Genomic DNA, 20,350 nt, shown 5'->3' with positions numbered 1-20,350 from the left:
CCCCTAAACCTTCAAACTGGCTGTTATTAAGCCTCTCATCAAAAAAACACAACTTGACCCCAAAGAACTAGTTAATTACAGACCGATCTCGAATCTCCATTTTCTGTCCAAGATACTAGAAAAGCTAGTATCCTCACAATTATATTTCTTCTTAGAGAAAAATGGTATCTGTGAGGATTTCCAGTCAGAATTTAGACCGTATCATAGTACTAAGACTGCTCTAATTAGAGTTACAAATGACCTGCTCTTATTATCTGTTATCTGATCGTGGTTGTATCTCTCTACTGGATCTTAGCACTGCATTCGACACTACTGGTTCTTACTAGAACCAGGAAGTATGACCATATTAGCCTGGTTCTGTCAACACTGCACTGGCTACATATTAAACATTGTATAGATTTTAAAATCTTGCTTATTACTTATAAAGCCCTGAGTGGTTTAGCACATCAGTATTCGAATGAGCTCTTGTTACATTATTAGTGCTCCACATCAGCTACGTTCTCAAAACTCAATTTGGCAATTTGATAATACCTAGAATATCAAAATCAACTGCGGGCGGCAGATCCTTTTCCTATTTAGTCCGCAAACTCTGGAATAGCCTACCAAACATTGTTCGGGAGGAATACACACTCTGTCAGTTTAAATCTTAAAGACCCATCTCTTTAATCTGGTTTACACATAACACACTAACACATTTCTAATATTCAAATCTGTTAAAGGATTTTTAGGCTGCATTAATTAGGACAATCAGAACAGGGAACACTTCCCATAACACCCAAGACAGAAGAATGGCATCTACGCTAATATTAGTCCGTTTTTCTCTTATTCTGAGGTCACCGTAGCCACCAGATCCAGTCTGTATCCAAACCAGATGGTCACTGCAGTCACCCAGACCCAGTCTGTATCCAGATCAGATGGTCACCGTAGTCACCAGATCCTGTACGTATCCAGACCAGATGGTGGCTCAGCACCTAGAGAGAACCTCTACAGCCCCGAAAGTCAGCGGAAACCAGGACAAGTAGATGAGCCCCAGATACCCTGTAAAGACCTTGTCTCAGACGGCCACCTGAGATGAGTCTTCTGCACAATGTGACTTTTCTGCAGCCTGGAATTGAACTGTTGGTTTCACCTGGCCAGAGGAGAACTGGCCCCCTAACTGAGCCTGGTTTCTCCCAAGGTTTTTTCTCCATTCTGTCACAATGGAGTTTTGGTTCCTTGCCGCTATCACCTCTGGCTTGCTTGGTTGGGGACACTTCATTTCCAGTGATATCATTGACTTGACATCACTGAATTCAATGATGAACTGCCTTTAACTGAAAAATTTGTGTTTACTATTGTCATTTTACATTATTGACACACTATTTTCCTATTTAATGCTATACAGTTGCTTTGACGCAATCTGTATTGTTAAAAGCGATATATAAATAAAGGTGACTTGACTTGACTTGACATTTAACAAATCAGGCAATGTTATTACACGGTACAGCTAGTTTAGTAATCAGCATACTTTAATAAATGATATTGCCTTTCTTGACAAAACAACTATATTTAAATGATTTTGAAATGTAAGAATGGATTATATTGTCATTTTGCCACAACAACTGGGCACCTCTTTTGTGATTAGATACACTGTATAATCAACAAAATTACACTGGATTCATTCAATCAACTAAACCACATACACTCTAAAAAATATATGATAACAAAATGAACATCACCAATGCTAAAAATGACAATGTTAAATTCAGTGACTCCCAAAAAGCATGGTTTATTTAACTGTTCAACTGATCAATGCATTTGTTGAAATCTAAATAGTAATCTGTATTCTGTGTATCCTTTCTTTTCTTTGACAGTTACACATGGGACTACAGGTACCTGCAAAACTAAATAATACAACAGACAGAGCTTGAGTTTATGGCTTTGGCATTCCCATTAGGACCTCGTATTTTTAACACGTTCATTATTTCAGCCCAGTTAATTGCTGCTTATTGGTTATTATATTGTATTTTTTGATGTCTTTATTTGTATAATTTTTAAGGGATACTGTTCGAAACAATTAGGCTGTCACTGTAAAATACATGCTCTTAATAAAAAGCTTTTAGTGAAGACTGAAAATCAGCACACAGATTATAGACTACGAATATTTTCTGTTTATTCATACATTTTACATAACAATCGTGCTTTTTTGTATGACACCATTTAAATACATGTCCTATGTTATAATTTTAGGCAGTGTAACAGTTAAAAATATACAAAACAGTATTATTTCTTACGAGACATAAATTCTATTTGTTTTATAATCCTTTTTATAATCATCTTCACTCATAATTTCCATTAGATATGTGCTTCAGAGATACAAAACAGTATTATTTCTTACTTTTTTTTTTTTTTTTTTTATTTTATTTCCATTAGATATGTGCTTCAACAGCAATTGTTTTTCAAATGTCAACATTTAGACAAAAACGTAATAATGGAGTACAGACATTCACGGTTACATGTTTTACACAATACAATTTTACGATAAAGTTCCAGATAAAACTGCAGTAAAATAACTTTGTACAAAATTCAAAGGACATTTCACATTTTATGTAGGTACGTATCTCCTCTTAGTAAACATGTTTAACGTGACCAAACGCTTTTCGCATGTAGCTGCCTTTGACGCAAACTGTCACCGCATCATTGCCCTAGCGTTGGAGAAGTCTCTGTACTTTTACGTTTTGTGCTTTTGGGGGGGGAAGGGCAAAAAAAAACCTTCATGTATTTTAGTTTTGTGCTACTTCAAATATGGTATAACTATTATACGGTAGAAATATTTCGTATACTTTTTTAAAAAAGTATGGCACAATCAAGTAATGTAAACCATTGTTACGGAGTAGCCAGTTTGTGTGCATTCCTGTTTTGTTTAAGCACTGCACCTATTCAACATTTTGGCACATGAAGTAACTAATGGTCATGCAAATCACGACTACATTAATCACAGGCTTAAGGAGCTGATATGCACTCTGGGTCAGGGACTTTTTTTTCTTTTTTTTCTTTTTTTTTTTTTTGGATATTCCTGAGGGGACATGTAAACAGGACACTGAATTGACAGTGCTCATCAATAATCTGTATAATAATCAGCAAAAATGTTCACCCTATGTTTTGCAGTGTTTCCATTTGTTTTGGTGTTTTTTTTATGTTTTTTTTTTTTTTTTTTTTTGTACCCTGTGCTTTACATACTACACATTGGCAGGCATAGATTTGTTTTTGCTTAACTCTATGATTTTGGTCCTTGGTCTCAACATTAAAGTACAAAGCATTCTAAAAATAATTCTAAAAATGTTTTCATCACATACAAGTGTTTTCTCATGAAAAACTAAATAGTAACAGTCTTTCTCAACAAAAATATTCAACATCACGTGACGGGTAACCCAAGGGCTTTGCCAATTAGAAATGCTTTGTGTTTTAGACACAGGGCTTGCTTGATACACCTTGGTTTTCCCAAATGACCCAGAATGTAACATAATCTCACCCAGTTTCCCATTGATATTCCCGCTTTGTCCCCGGTGCAACATAGAAACAGTACATACCTCACATAAATAAGACAGTGCATAAACAATGCACTGTCCTTAAATCTAACTCACAGTATAACCTTAGTAGAGACAAATTCACATAATACATAGTCATTTAACACTGACACGCTTTGCTTCACATTTGAAAAACGTACAGAATTTATTTGTGTAGGTTTTTCAAATGCATGTGTTTTTGTGTTTGTTTGTTTTTTTTATGTATATATATATATATATATATATATATATATATATTTTTTTTTTTTTTTTTTTTTTTTTTTACTTTAGCTTTTTTCATGTTAAGCTTGATTATGTATGACCCCTGGAGGTAGATGATTCTATTACTGTATAAACATGGAAGTCTTCTGTGTTGTTAATCTTTGATTACTCTCTGCTGGGGTTCACTTCTACTGGTTTTAAACATTGGCATCATTGCCAGGGTTAGTCGAAGAGGAACTATCAGCCTGCAGCTCTGGCTGCGGTGGTTGTTGCAGTTGCTGCGGTGCTTGTGGTTGCTGCGGTGGTGCTTGGTCTGGTTGCTGCGGTTGTTGCGGTGATTGTGGATGCTGCTGTGATTGCTCCGGCTGCTGTGCTTGTTGTGGTGATTGCTGCGGTGATTGCTCCGGCTGTTGTGGCTGTGTCTGCAGCTGCTGTTGGTCTGGCCCGTTTTCCTGAACACGCTTGACTGCTGGTGGCTGCAGCATTATCCTGAGCCGCTGAAATAAGCCCAGAACCAGCTCCAGTGAGCACAGATATACCATCTATACCACTCGTTATTGTATTTAGTTTAAGCTCTAAATGAAAACAGTTACCTCCTTATATGTTCCCTTCAGGGTGAGGAACATGTAGCCCATATAACCAGGTATGAGGACCATAGAGGACAGAGCCATGAGCCAGCCCACTCCTTGCCCCCATTTAGGGAACACATAGTTGTTCATTGTAAGAGGAACCATTTGCACTGCGCTGAAGAGGAACACGCCCTGTAGAGAAGCTTTGTTTACAAATACTGCAGTTTTCACATAATTACACCATGATCTATAATTCATATGATTCATACTTCTAAAGACTGCAATACTTTAAAAACATTCTTATCACAGTCAAGGAACAGGACAGAAAAAAGAGTATATTGGACAAATTAATGGTATCCTTGTTTCCGGGGTGGTGCCATCATCGTCGTGCAGCCTCTTTTAAAAAAGCCAAATTTGGATAAAACTGTGTTGTTTAATTTTAGACCTATTTCAAAACTTCCTCTTTTATCTAAGATTTTAGAGAAGATTGTTCTAACTCAATTGCAGAGCTTTTTGGATCAGAATGCTGTTTATGAGGTTTATCAATCAGGTTTTAAGGCCTACCATAGTACCAAATCTGCACTATTAAAGGTACTAAATTATATATTATTATCAGGGGACTCAGGACACTCTGTGGTTCTTATGCTGTTAGACCTTAGTGCAGCATTTCACACAATAGACCATGGGATTCTGATCTCCGTCTTGAGGAGGCAGTTGGTATTCAGTGTTCTGCTCTCGATTGGTTTAGATCATTCCTATAAAATAGGAGTTTTTCTGTCAACATTGGTCAGGCTTTTTCATCCTCAGTACCACCGACACGTGTGGTCCCTCAAGGGTCTATTCTTGGCCCTATTTTATTTTCACTATATATTTTACCTTTAGGGTCAGTTTTTCATAAACATGGAATTGCTTTCCATTTTTATGCTGACGACACACAAATCTACATGCCCTTTAAGAACAATGATGGAAATGGCCTGGATTCTCTTATGAAGTGTTTAACTTAGGTTAATACCTTGTTGTTGTCAATTTTTTACATTTTAGTGAGAGTAAAACAGAGCTTGTCTGGTTTGGGGATTCTGCACTTCCTGATGTATTAAATTTAGGTGAGCTGAGCACTTATTGTAAACCTGTCAAAAACTTAGGGGTTTTGTTTGATAATGAATTGAAATTCAATAAACAGGTTAACTCAGTCGTTAAATCAAGTTTCTTTCATTTACGACTGTTGGCAAAGGTTAAGTCGTTTCTCTATTTTAGTGATCCTGAGAAGGCCATACATGCGTTTATCATGGTGAGACTTGATTATTGTAATTCTTTGTATGTTGGTGTCTTCCAATCGGCTTTAAGTAGATTACAATTAGTTCAGAATGCGGCTGCAAGGCTCCTGACAGGACTAGCATATATCCCCTATTCTGTCTTCACTGGGCTGGATGCCAGTCAACTTTAGGACTGATTTTAAATGATTAATCTTTGTTTACAAGTCTCTAAATAGGTTGGCACCATCTTATTTGTCAAATCTTTTACAAGTGTATAAGCCCTCCAGGGCTTTAAGATCATCAGGTCAATTCGTTTTAATCGTACCGAAGACTAGGTATAAGCGAAGAGGCGATCAGGCCTTTGCAGTTGCCACCCCGAAGCATTGGAATAGGCCTCATATTAGACATGCTCCAACTCTGAATGTTTTTAAGGATCGCCTAAGGTCCCACCTTCTTTCTTTAGCGTTTGAGCCAGCAGAGTGTTGAGGTATTATTTTTGTTTTAGTTGTTCTGATTGTGTATTATGGTGTGTAAATGTGTGTTTTTTTTTTTTTGTTTTTTTTTTGAGTTTGTACAGCACTTTGGGCAATGCTACGTTGTATTAAAATGTGCTATATAAACTAACTAACTAACTAACTAACAAATAAAAGTGTAAAAACACTAGGATCAAATTTTCGATTAAGAACAAGGGTCATTCTACACGGCAGAGGTAATGTTCCTCATTAACATCAGCAAATAATGACTTTAATAATCAACAGATGACATAAACTGACACTATCAGATAAGAACACAATCTAGGCTGTGTTTCCCAAAAGCTTCGTAAGGCTAAGAAGTTCGTAAAAACGATCATACGACTGATCTTAATATTACGGTCTGTTTCCCAAAAGCAACGTAACTTAAGAAACACTTGAAAATCATCGTAGATCTACGATTGCTCTGGAATAATCGGAAAGCCCTAAGTGCATCGTAAGAAGACAGATTTATGTGGTCACCTGCAGGACAATTGGCAGATTACACCTTCTACTTTATTCAAGTGCAATGTGATTATAATATAAGGATTTGATTGTGCTTTATTGTACATTTTATTACTCATTTTTTGTTGTTGTTTTAAATAAATTTATAAATGAAAAATAATTAAAAAGGGAAGAAAAAAATGTTTTATACACATCTTAATTAAATGACTGAACATGAACTGATAATAATAATGTAGTAATTATGTTGGAAATATATTTATAATTTTTTTGTGTGGATAATCTGTCAATGATTTGCACGAAATAATTAAATGACTGAACAAAAAAAAATAATAATAATGTAGGAAATATGTAAAGTATAAGATTATACGTATATATATTATATTATATTATATTATATTATATTATATTATATTATATTATATTATATTATATTATATCATATCAAAATTGTCTGGAACACAGCATTAGCTTGACATTTTAATAACCGAGCATGTACTACAGTTACGAACCCTTCCAAGGTGACATTTCAGCACTTGATAAACGGATAGCAACGCCTAAGTAATACTTAAAGCATGGCTACGTGTGATTGTGTTAAGTGCACTTTTGGGAAATGCAGGTGAAACAATAATGAATGATCACAAAATGACTCGTAGAAAACGCTCTTAAGCTCTAAGATCAATCATTATCGGGAAACCCGGCCCTGAACTGAATTGAGCTTGATAATGACACTAACTTTGCAGCACTGTCACCATTATTAAACTGAACTGAATCAACATTATCTTACTTGAGCTGAAGACTGAAACTATGGCCATTTGTAGAACTGCTTATAGCTAAATTGAAGTTGCATCATAATTGATGAAATTTGCTAAATTTACTTTTCCAGCTCATTAATGTTACATAACTCTGAAAAATAAAATAAAACTTGCCTTGCAATAAAGCAATATATAAATAAATGTCACTTGACTAGACTAACTCTTTTACACTGACTGTTAATCTTACTGTCAGAATGGCCAGCCCTGTGATTCTGACTGTTTTTCAATTTTTTTTACATTTTATATTTGACATAGATTTCAAAACAATAAATATAACATATATAAAAACATTACTTGTTCCTCTAAAAGTCATTTTTCACTTTTATCTTATTAGTTATGACGCTTTTAATGTTTGTCACCACAATGGTGAGAGCTTTTACAAAACATCTAAATATAATTGGCGAGCTTTACGTAAAAAAAAAAAGTCTTAGTGGCCAATCCTTATTCAGAACCTGCAATATAACGCTTACCAGGCTTATCGTATTAGTGTCAATATGTTACCCTAGATCAGTGATTAAAAACAGTTATCATACTGTACATATTCATATCTACAACTATCTGTTTGTATCTCATTTCCATAATTCAAATTTAAAATTAAAATACAGTATGCTGCACTTTTACTGTAACTCATCCATCTCTATCTAATTTTAACAGGGTTTACAAAATAAAATCATTGTTTTAACATACATTATTATGTATGCTAAAGTGGCGATATATGCCACAATGCAACTTGTTAGCAAAATAACTAGGCTGTCAAGTTCAGTGTTGAGGAAAGTTACTCTTAAAAGTAAGGCATTACAATACTACATTACTCCATGAAAAAGTAACTAATTGTGTTACTTATTTACTTTTTATGTAAAGTAATGCATTATGTTATTTTTGTGTTTAAGTCTCAGTGGCCAATCCTTATTCAAAACCTTCAATATAAAGCTTACCAGGCTTATCATATTAGTGTCAATGTTGTTACCCAAGATCAGTGATTAAAAACAGTTATCACACTTCCGTTGCTTATTTGAAAAGTATTTCAGATATTGTTTAAAAGTAATGCGTTACTTTACTAGTTATTTGAAAAATGTAATCTGATTACGTAACTCACGTTACTCACGTTAATGCGTTACTCACGTTAATGCATTACCCTGAACACTGGTCAAGTTTGTCAGTTGGCATTGCTAGCTGACAGATTTATAGAAAATTAAAATTTAAGTAAAATTTTTAAATAATACAAGCACACAAGCACAAGGTGTGATTCTGAAGCTAATACATGTATAGTATAAATCTATCTGTGTGTGTGTGTGTGTGTGTGTGTGTGTGTGTGGTTTTTTTTTTTTTTTTTGTGTGTGTGTGGTTTGTATACACACACACACACACATATATATATATATATATATATATATATATATATATATATATATATATATATATATATATATATATATATATATATATATATATTAGTGCTATCAGTCAATTAAAATAAATGATTTCACATTTTTTTCTGAAATTAATCGTTAACCACCTAACATTAAAGTTTTTAAATATAGTTTTATGGTACAATAATTTCGCATTCAATCTTCAAATTAATGTAGGAACAACATAAAGACAGTATATTTTTAATATTTGTTTAAAAGCATCTTTTTTATGACTGAGGTCGAGTATCATTGAAACCAATACTACTGATGTCTCTATGAAATTCTTTTTTTCTTAATATTTCCTATAGCCATTCAACATTACAGTATAATTAAGAGCTTTCAATTTTAACATTTATTAGACTTTAAAAAATAGCAACTTCTAATTTAATTGAATTTAAAACAATCCTCAAGTAAACCCATTATAATAAATGTCACATTTACTGTGCCTTTCAGCAAGTAGGAAATATACACAAACTGAATAAAGTGAAAAAAAGAATCCTTAAAGCTACAAAAGTTATTGATTTCCTCTTTTTTCTTTTGTTCTTTAATTTACAGACATCAAAGTAGCTGGGTTATTAGGTTATTTGGCTGCTATTACTTTAAGAGATAACACTGCTGAATGTGATGCCAATCTGACAAGCATTATTAAATTAGTAAAGTATACAGGCTATGGTGCTAAATGCCATATTTGTGCTTGCAACTGAAGAGCACGTGCTATGAGCTCAGTATAACAGCTGAAAGGATGGGAAAATTAGTTTTCACTGACATACGGCCTGACACCATCTCATCTGTCCGCAATCTTAACACGCTACTTTTGGCTACTTTTGACAACACTAATATATATATATATATATATATATATATATATATATATATATATATATATATATATATATATATATACATATACATATACATATACATATACATATACATATACATATATACATCTTTTGTAATGTCACATCGTAAAGAAAAAAGTAGGCTACTTACACCAACAACTAGAGGGGTAAAGAAAACCCAGCAGAGTTTCCACCATAGACAAGGCTTGTATCCAATCATTTCCTGGATGTTATCATAAAACTTGTTCACACCTGGAAATAGATGAAATTTTAAATGGATTGCATTAATTCAACAATAGGATTGACGGATTCATCCATTCATACATGCATTCATTCATCTGAAACAGTACTGAGGATTCAAGGATGCTCTCCAAATCAATCCTAAGTGAATCTAGTCATCGTTTATACAAATGCATAGATATATATATATATATATACAAATTTTTTTTGTTTTGTTTTGTTTTATTTACGGTTTTGCAATCCAACCCCTCAGTTTATAAACCGTACTCACAAATTCTTAAACTGTTCTCTCGGTTTAACAAATCGTGCCCACGGGTTAATAAACCATACCCACATATTTCCAATCCATGCGCTCAGATTTTGTAAACCGTACCTTCGGTTTTTGAATCCGTACCCACAAATCCATAATCTGTGTGTACGCTTTCGCAATCCGTTCCCTCGGGTTTGTAAACTGTACTAACGGATTCATGCAGCAAGCTCCTAGGTAGCCTATGTGTTAACATACTCTTTTATTGACTATTATTATGTGGAATAGGCCTACAGCAAAGTAAGTGATTCTCTATCAATTGTATTACAAGGTGGAATACAACGATTTAATAGGAAATATGTGCATCAAAATCTTGTTTAATTTGTGATAATCTTAGCACTTGATTATTATTGTATAATAAACCTGGTATTGTGACTGACTCTGGAGTAATTTGTTCCTTTTTTGTAAGTCGTTTTGGATAAAAGCTTATTATGCAGAACTTGTATAATAATATTTATTAATAATAAAAATATTAGTTATTATTATTATTATTATTATTATTATTATTATTATTTTATTTTGTATAATTTTTTTTATTATTTTTAATAATATTATTTATTATTTTTATTATTATTTTTACAGTTTTGGAAATGTTTTTGTGTACTATTTTGTTGATTTTATTATACTAAGCTCTTTCCCCCAGAGTTAGATGCATGCTTCACTGTTAATGTTATTATTAAATAATTAGGCCTATTATAATATTGCATTCAGTTAGAGAGCAAAGGAACCGGCACATTATTTGTATTGTATTGCTTTTTACCTTCTTCTCTTGAAACTCTATTCAGGGAATTTTCTATTCTTCTTTTTGCATAGGCCCTCCAGAGACCTCCGTTCAGCCAGCCTGATGGTCCTGGAGGTTCCTAGATCGAAATTGAGATCCAGTGGTGATCGAGCCTTCTCAGTGGCAGCTCCCACTCTCTGGAACTCACTGCCCGTAGCTGTGCGGACTGCTAGTAGCCTGTCCACTTTTGTTTGAAGTAGCTTTTGGCACAGGGGAGCCGCCTTGATGAATGCGTTGTATTCTATGTGTATATTTTTTTTTTTCTTTCCTTAGTATTTTGTTATTTCATTGTTTCATTGTATGATCATATTAGCCCGGTCCTGTCAACACTGTACTGGCTCCCTATCAAACATCGTATAGATTTTTAAAATCTTGCTTATTACTTATAAAGCCCTGAATGGTTTAGCACCTCAGTATTTGAATGAGCTCTTGTTACATTATAGTCCTCCACGTCCGCTCCGTTCTCAAAACTCTGGCAATTTGATAATACCTAGAATATCAAAGTCAAACTGCGGGCGGCAGATCCTTTTCCTATTTAGCGCCCAAACTCTGGAATAACCTACCTAACATTGTTCGGGAGGCAGACACACTCTTGCATTTTAAATCTAGATTAAAGAACTATCTCTTTAACCTGGCTTACACATAACATACTAATACACTTCTAATATCCAATCCGTTAAAGGATTTTTAGGCTGCATTAATTAGGTTAAACCGGACCCGGGAACACTTCCCATAACACCCGATGTACTTGCTACATCGTTAGAAGAATGGCATCTACGCTCATATTAGTCTGTTTCTCTCTTATTCCGAGGTCACCGTAGCCACCAGATCCAGTCTGTATCCAAGTCAGAGGGTCACTGCGGTCACCCGGATCCAGTATGTATCCAGCCCAGATGGTGGATTAGCACCTAGAAAGGACCTCTACAACCCTGAAAGACAGCGGAGACCAGGACTAGAGCCCCAGAGACAGATCCCCTGTAAAGACCTTGTTTCAGACGACCACCGGGACAAGACCACAGGAAACAGATGATTCTTCTGCACAATCTGACTTTGCTGCAGCCTGGAATTGAACTGCTGGTTTCGTCTGGTCAGAGGAGAACTGGCCCCCCAACTGAGCCTGGTTTCTCCCAAGGTTTTTTTCTCTATTCTCTCACTGATGGAGTTTTGGTTCCTTGCCGCTGTCGCCTCTGGCTTGCTTAGTTGGGGACACTTCATTTACAGCGATATCGTTGACTTGATTGCAAATTATTGCACAGATACTATTTAAACTGAACTGAGCTGCATGATGACATCGCTGAATTCAATGATGAACTGCCTTTAACTGTCATTTTGCATTATTTGTTTTCCTAATTAATGTTGTTCAGTTGCTTTGACGCAATCTTTTTTTGTTTTAAAGCGCTATATAAATAAAGATGACTTGACTTGACTTGACTTGTTCTTTTTTGTGTATTTTACTGTGAAGTACTTTGGTAGGCCCTGGCCTTGGAAATGTGCTATATAAATAAATGTGACATTGACATTGACATTAGCGTTTATTTTAGGCTATAAAACACAGTGTCTTATCCTATTGGTGATTAACGTAAAATAATTGCTAAAAAGAAGAATATTTTGTGAGTGCGGATCATGGTCTCATAGGCTACTATGAAATATAATGTTTAATAAACACAAATGAATCTCCCGGTGGGGGCGGGGCCACAAATTAAAATAATTGCTAAAAAGAAGAATATTATTATGAATTTTTGGTTTCGGGTTGGGGGAGGGGAGGTACGGTTAAACAAATCTGAGAGCTCAGATTGGAAATTTGTGAGTATGGTTTATTAATCTGTGGGCACGATTTGTTAAACCGAGGGAACAGTTTAAGAATTAATGAGTACATTTTACAAACTGAGGGGACGGATTGCAAAACCGTTGGCACAAATGTTTTTTTTTTCCTCCTACAGGTGACTTCTCAGGCTCCGTATTATAGTGTGTATAAGCATGTGTGTACAAAAGCTTGAAATTAATGGTTCTTTAAAATACTATCTGAATATGTTAAATATCTGCAATAGAATCATATAAAAAAGCCAGAACCTTCACTCCCCTTCAATTCTTAAGTCTATTGTTGTGTGACATTTGAAAAGGACGATTGACAAGGAAAACATATGAATGCATTTGAAAAAGACTTTACAGAGATGCATTCTTCCTGAAAGAAGCACCAAAATGTGCTTAATTTGTACTGAGAAGGTGATTGCTATGATTGTTATGTGTGTTAACATTACGCGCAATATAAATTATCAAAGCACAAACAAATTTACCCACAGAACATGGAGGTGATTAAAAAGAGTAGCCCTGATCTAGAGCAAAGATATGGAAAAGTAATTCAATCCAAAAAAAAGGTATGATAGGATGTTTGTGAAGAGGGTAAACACATGATAAGGACAGAGAGAGTTGAATTAAATTGAAAATTTAATTTATTGTATATCAGATACACGATGAGCAGCCAGTATAATTTCCCAGGCAGTTGCTGATTCAAATATTGGATAAAAAAATACAGAGAAATTCCATGCAAAAACAGTCCGTACTCTGTAATATCGCACTACCAGACAGCGGAGGTGGCAAGCATTGAGAAATCAACCGGCTTTAGCTGATGACAGAGTGAACACAGAAGCACTAATCATAGCAATAGGCATAATGAGGCACATGCTGTATACAACAATGTTAGTTACTCAAGGTCCAGACTCTAAAACAAAGCAGGCAGTAACTAACACTACATTCACAACCAATAATAATGTCCACAAACTGGCAGAAAAAACGGCAGTGGTAATGTATCAGTCCCAAACAATAGTAGCATAAACAGGAACGAAATAGAAGCTACAGTATAGACAGTCCAAGGACAAAGTAGTTCTGCTAATCTGCTTTCCCATAACAAAGTCTGACATAATCTATAACACTATATTTGTAATATAAACTGGTCTTCTGTAGGAACACAACTTTTCATTTATGACTATGGTTACTAACTTTAGTTTAAGTTTCTGTGTCGTACATACTTGTTGATTGGTTGGTTGCATTATATTGGACAGTTGACAACCCTATTCAAAATTCATCACATGCAATTAGCAAAAATATCTAAAATGAAAAGTTGAATATTTTTATTGACAATTGATTGTTCCTCATCATTTATACAAAGCCACACACACACACACACACACACACACACACACACACACACACACACACACACACACACACATATATATATATATATATATATATATATATATATATTTTTCTTTTTTTTTTTTTTTTTTTTTTTTTTTTCTAACAGTAGTGTTGATGCCATTTTGTGGCCCTGTCCCACTGGATGCACTTTTGTCATGACAGGATTATTTATGACTATTTATGACTGACAGCCAAAGCATTTCTATCTATTTTTATAATGCTATTCAATGCAAAGGATGAGCACGATGCAAATTACAGATTTCAAGAGGATGTAAAAAGGACTCACCATAGCACCAGGAGATTGAGATACACTCAAAGAACACCAGGAAGAGCAGACACATTCCACTGGCCGAGTAATAGTCGAAGAGCTTAAACACATAGAGGCCACCCTAAAACAAAGCAAGAAAATCAATACAAGGCCCTGCAGCCTGCAATCATATTAATGTACAACCTCTGCTCAAACATCTCATAATCTGCTTTCTTCAATGATTTACCTGCGTGATATTGGACAGCCCAATGGCATAGGATACAATGCAAACACATGCAATGAAAATCTCTCTTCTTTTCCTGAGCAACCGTGGGAATTCATCCACCAGAGCAGTAATGAAACCCTCCACTGTGCAGAACTGAAAACAACATCAACATTTTTGCATTTATAGAGCATTTTTTGAAAACACTGAAGCATTCTGTGAACTGATGGTAGCATGAAATAAATATAGCAATAGATCACAGCACAAAATTCATTTAGTTGTTTTTACAATTTTCAATAAGAAATAAGAAATAATAAAATGCGTGAGCAAATTAATCACAACAAACAATTAGGTTACCTTCAATAAATCTGTATGCACAGGTGTGTGTGTGTGTGTGTGTTTCAGTTATCACATAACAGCATCCAATCAGAATTGGTTTTATATGACTTTCCAAAAACAAACACAATTCATTAATGTAAAGGACATAAAACAAGTACTAAATTCTTTTTTTTTTTTTTTTTTTGAAATTGCTAACCTTCCCACTATCTCCAGCTTAAAAGACAATGAACATCAGTTTAAAATCATAAATGCATGCAGCCATAAAGGCAGAAATCAACATCAAAAGATTGTATTTGGCACAAGGCCAGTGGAGTGTTTTTAATGTTCCTTATGTTTCCTTCTGTGGTCGCCAGGGACTCCGCCACTGATGCTGGCAGATCTGAAGTACCTACTAGATCCCGCTCACTTCTGTTTCTAGGTCAGAGCTTGAATATGTGATATTCTCACCTGACTGTCGATTCCCAGCATCAGCAGCATGGAGAAAAAGAGAATAGCCCACAGTGGTGAGATTGGCAACTGCGTCACGGCTTCTGGATAAGCTAAAAATGCCAAACCAGGACCTGTGTAAGCCATGGAAAAAACAACAGTTATATTAAGACTTAAGGAGAAATATCCATACTTCAACCGATATAAAAATGTAAAATGCAATATTCTAATAATGTAAAAATGAATGGATTACCTGATGCAGCTACATCAGCTATTGATCTCTTTGTCACATGTGACATGAAGCCCACAATAGAGAAAATCACAAATCCAGCAAACATACTAGTGAAGGAATTTATACAGCACACGATGATAGAATCCCTGCAGAAATAAAAGGGCAAAAAAAGGATTCTGTCTTCAAATGTGCTATAAACGTCTTTGTCTGATCTGAAAGCTGCATTTCATTTTAGCATTTCAGGAGAAGATGGATTATGTAAGTGATATAGCCAAACATCACATTTAATTTGATGGCAGTTCTCGCTATTCATATGCTAAAATGTCAAGTCTGATAATGTGTACATAATCACAGTCAGTCACAGTTAGAGATCTAGCTCATTTGAACAAACATCATTCACAGCATAAATAAATAAATAAAAAAAGGGTTAAGGTGAAAAGGGCCTGAAACACTGAAATAGGGTTGAGTTATCTAATTGATGAATTGTTGATTGTATCATTCATACCTGTACACATTGTTATTGAAAGGGTTGTAGCTGCCCAGAGCAATAAGAGAGCCTAGACCCAAACCATAGGAGAAGAAAATCTGTGTTGCAGCATCCAGCCAAACCTGAGATGGAAAATGGAAGTGTTTAGCAGCTAGATTGGGTTTGTTTGATCCTGTTTGACTGATTAAGCATGTAAAATCACCTCAGACTCTTTCAGCTTCTCAAAATCAGGAGTGACATAGAACATGATTCCCTCTTTAGCCCCAGGCAGGGTCACTCCACGGATAAACAAAATGAACAACATGAAGTATGGGTAGGTGGCAGAGAAGTAAACAACCTGCAAAAAAAAAAAAAAAAAGTTTCTCTATCAGACATTTCCCCTTGTGCATTTTTTCAGCATGTGTGTTCGTGTCTGTTAAAAAATGCTGGAAATTGCTTTCATGGGACAAGAAACCCATAAAGCATTTTTGTCTACTCCAACAAAGTTTATGGTAAGCATGTGTGCTTTACATTCAAATCATTACAAACTCACTCAAAATCCAGACCGAACTCTTGAAGACAGACCAACAAAGACATCTCACCTTTCCAGTCCAGCTGACACCTTTCCAGATACAGAAGTACACGAGGACCCAGGCAATGGCCAGTGTTATTGCAAGTGGGACACGAATTTCACCAGGTTTTTCTAAGCCATCAGTCATTTGATGCACATTGCGTCTGTATAAGCACATCATGCAACACAATTACACTTCACAACAATACACTTACTGGACATATGTATTATGTATTTTCATCTACAAAGGTCAAAGAAGGTCATGCACATCAATTTGCCCAAAATCTTACTCCCAAAACTCCATGACAGCACTGGTGAGATTGGTGGTGTCTACTATGCTGTAGTTTGTGTAACATCTGTCTGTGTTCCATGGATTGTTACAAGATTTCCATGGAAGCTCCTACAAAGAGCAGAATAATACTTTACTTTTCTTTTTTTAAATACCCAAGAATAATGACCTAAACATTCTCCAAATATTTTTTTTTTTATGGCATGCAAGCGCATGTGACAAGGAATGCTTACAGTGGTAAAGGAGTTGTATAAGTAGTAAAGGGCCCAGGAAATGATGACAATGTAGTAAATGTTCAGCCAGAATGAGAGTACAGCAGCCGCAAGACCAACACCTGTAGTTATGACAGTGTGTTATAATTTACATTCATTCCTTCAAAGCAGCATGTGAACTGCCTGGACAAAACGTCCTTTACGCAGCATTGCGAAGACTACTTTATTACATAATTGGTCTTCAACTTTGAAGGTCAGAGGGTACATTATCATCTTCAGAACAACATATATCAGTCATAACAAACTTTCAACACATAGCCCATGCCTTTAAATCTACACATTCAATTTTGCATTTACTAAAGGTCTCACACAACACCAACATTGCATACTTCTAGAAACCATATATATTTGAATATATATATATTTTTTTTTTTTTTTTTTTTTTAGCAGTAAGTATGGGAGCAGATAAGAAAGGTGCTGAACAGAAATTATATACCTTTGAACATTGGAGCTAGTTTCCAAACCCCAAGGCCGCCAATGGATGTGTATTGTCCAAGGGCGCATTCAAGAAAAAACAGAGGGACTCCCGCAAAAATAAGCGTCAAAAAATAAGGAATCAAGAAAGCCCCTGGAATCACAGAAACTGATGAAAGCACCCAATGGAGCTGCGTACAGCAACACAAAGCACACATTCATCCAAACACAACATCTCAGACATTCGGAGAAGCTCTTACCTCCGCCGTTTTTCCCGCACAGATAAGGAAATCTCCACACGTTGCCCAGTCCGATGGCGTAGCCCACACATGACAGGAGAAAATCAAATTTCCCACCCCAAGTTTCTCTGTCTGGAATCTCTTTCTTCTTGTTCTCTGGTTTGGCGTCCTCTGCTTTGGGTTTGTCGTTAGTTGTGATCTCGTTGAGTTCCGTCACAACTTGTCCATCGGTGCTTTTGGTGTTGTTTGTCGCCATGTCTCTGATTTCAGACAGCAGCAGAGATCCACCACGCAAACACCCGATCAAACCCGACACAGTTTCAGTTAACCTGAAGACACCGAATCACACAAAACCACTGTTTTCCCCCCGTAAAGACACACACACACACACACACACACACACACACACAAAACAATTCGGAGAGAGATGTCCGTCTCTAATTGAGACATACTTGCATGACAGTCAATTTACAGATATAAATCTTTTTTATTTATTTATTTATTTATTTATCGAACGATCAGCCAGCTTCTCAATTATGTTTCGGCAGTGTTTTGATGCAAGTACTATTGTTATACCCATTTAATTAAATGCATTTAAACACACAGACACGCACGCACACAAACACACTTAAGACATTTTAATGAAATGAAAGTCATTTCCAAATTTCTCGTATCTACTTACAGTGAATTTGGCTTCTTTCCCAAAACCAATATGCCCGTGTGTCATGCAGTGAGGTATCCGTATATTCCACTCCAAGTTGTAAACTTCCAGAATGACTTGGCACATAAATGAGCCTTCTGTCCATGTAAAGCGGTCCTGCGGGAGCTGTCCACGGGCGAGTGGTGCTGAATCCACCGAGCAACGACTGTCTGAGATCAGCAGCTACTCAACATTTCTAGAGCGTCAATGTCATGTGAAAGTCAACACCCCCCAACGGACACACGCATACACACGCACACATACTTTCAGGTCAGGCATGCAAATCTTTACCTTGTGCTAAATCACACTCAAGTAAAATTAGTCCGATATATCGGTGGAATATTTAGGTATCTTTTTTCTAAAACTGAGCATAATTCTTGGGATGCAGCAGCATATTAAGAACATGGGTTATTTCTTATTTTTCTCGCTCTCTTTAAATCCTTGAAATCTTGACTTAAAATTCACGTTTAATTGATTTACTCTCACACTCTCTCTCTCTCTCTTTCACACACACACACACACACACACACACACACACACACACACACACATCTGTGGCTATCATGAGGTTAAAATGAACTCGTGTATTCACTGCCTATTCTAAATCCCTCTTCAAACCCAGCCCACTTCAAACCATAATATATATTAAAAATATGGCAGATGAGGAGCAGAACAGGTGAAGCCACTGACACAGCATCAGGTGTGAGCAGGAAATATCACTCCTCATCTAAAACTGAATACTTAAAGAAAGAATGCCTCAAGAAAAAAAAAAGAAATTATCTTGGACACTATCTTTTATGGGATGCATAACTGGATTGCATAAATGTCCTGGTATACAACGCAGTCTTGACTTTCTGTCGGAAGTCCATAAATAGGCGGTAAGTAAAGCATTTTCAAATTTTCAGTCCATCATATGTATGAAAGATATATCATGCACTTACTGATTAGCTAGCTTTTTTCTTCTAAATGACAGAATTGTGAAAGTCTGTAAACACTGGTTAATTAAAAGTTAATGAACCCAATGTGGGATTTGGGTCAGAGTGGTATAGATTTCACCTCCTCTCTCAAAGCTTGGCTCAGAGTGGAGAACTCAATTGGAAGCAGATGGTGAACCAATGAGGGGTGAACTAACCTACTAATGATACTACATGAAATTTAACATTTGCACTCCATCTGGCTGCATCTCTCTCTGGTTATGGGCTGTGAAAACATGACATATTTATGCAACCTGCTGTGGACACTTGAGTACTTCTGGCTTGCTGGTGACACCATGTTATGCCCAGATAGGCTCATTTAGAGAGATATATGTGATTATCAAAAGGCTGTCAAAGGCTTTCCGATTATATATATAAAAAAAAAAAAAAAAAGAACAATAACAGGTCAAAATGTGGTATTTTGGAAACTGTTGTTTTGTGTTTGACAGAGTCAGGTTTGTTCAGTTATACAAATTAATATTTGTGACATAGTAAGAAAGAAAGAAAGAAAATCTTCGTAGGTAGTACAATATGACAACATCAGTTCTAAATGATCTGAGAAAGAAACCACTATAACATTTATCATCAAACTGTGAATCAAATTCTGCATATATTTTTAAATGATTTGTCTCATCTACCCGATAATGACTTGAGCTTGATTTTGTTTTAATGAAATATGCAAATCCTGTCAGCTGTAAGAGAGTATTCAGTCATTCTTGTGTCATTACTGTTTGAGAACGCTTGTATTCGGTGTCTCTGACTTTACTTAGCGAACCTTGAAAAACTGACAATAAATTGTTGGTTAC

At 35.6% G+C, this 20,350-nt stretch overlaps 1 protein-coding gene across 3 annotated transcripts; it reads right to left on the bottom strand.

The window, feature by feature from the left end:
• Positions 1 to 2,627: 2,627 nt before the first annotated feature.
• On the bottom strand, positions 2,628 to 19,037 carry slc6a1a (solute carrier family 6 member 1a). 3 transcript variants are annotated; one of them, XM_042750649.1, is made up of 15 exons: positions 18,553 to 19,037; positions 17,892 to 18,130; positions 17,654 to 17,785; positions 17,179 to 17,279; positions 16,947 to 17,056; positions 16,688 to 16,820; positions 16,309 to 16,443; positions 16,125 to 16,228; positions 15,641 to 15,765; positions 15,409 to 15,521; positions 14,647 to 14,778; positions 14,439 to 14,541; positions 9,778 to 9,878; positions 4,361 to 4,528; positions 2,628 to 4,264 (listed from the first exon to the last, which is right to left on the bottom strand). In XM_042750649.1, the coding sequence occupies exons 2-15, from the start codon at positions 18,124 to 18,126 to the stop codon at positions 3,965 to 3,967; spliced, it is 1,992 nt and encodes a 663-aa protein (XP_042606583.1). In that variant the 5' UTR covers positions 18,127 to 18,130; positions 18,553 to 19,037; the 3' UTR covers positions 2,628 to 3,964. The 3 variants fall into 3 exon arrangements, with proteins under 3 accessions (XP_042606583.1, XP_042606582.1, XP_042606581.1); XM_042750648.1 differs by having other exon boundaries at positions 17,892 to 18,226; positions 18,553 to 19,035; XM_042750647.1 differs by having other exon boundaries at positions 17,892 to 18,199; positions 18,553 to 19,031.
• Between the last annotated feature and the right edge of the window lie 1,313 nt (positions 19,038 to 20,350).

Source organism: Cyprinus carpio, chromosome B23 (assembly GCF_018340385.1).
Source record: "Cyprinus carpio isolate SPL01 chromosome B23, ASM1834038v1, whole genome shotgun sequence".
Taxonomy (NCBI): domain Eukaryota; kingdom Metazoa; phylum Chordata; class Actinopteri; order Cypriniformes; family Cyprinidae; genus Cyprinus; species Cyprinus carpio.
Note: the sequence above shows the minus strand (reverse complement) of the source record. Positions and strands in the feature narration are given on the sequence as shown.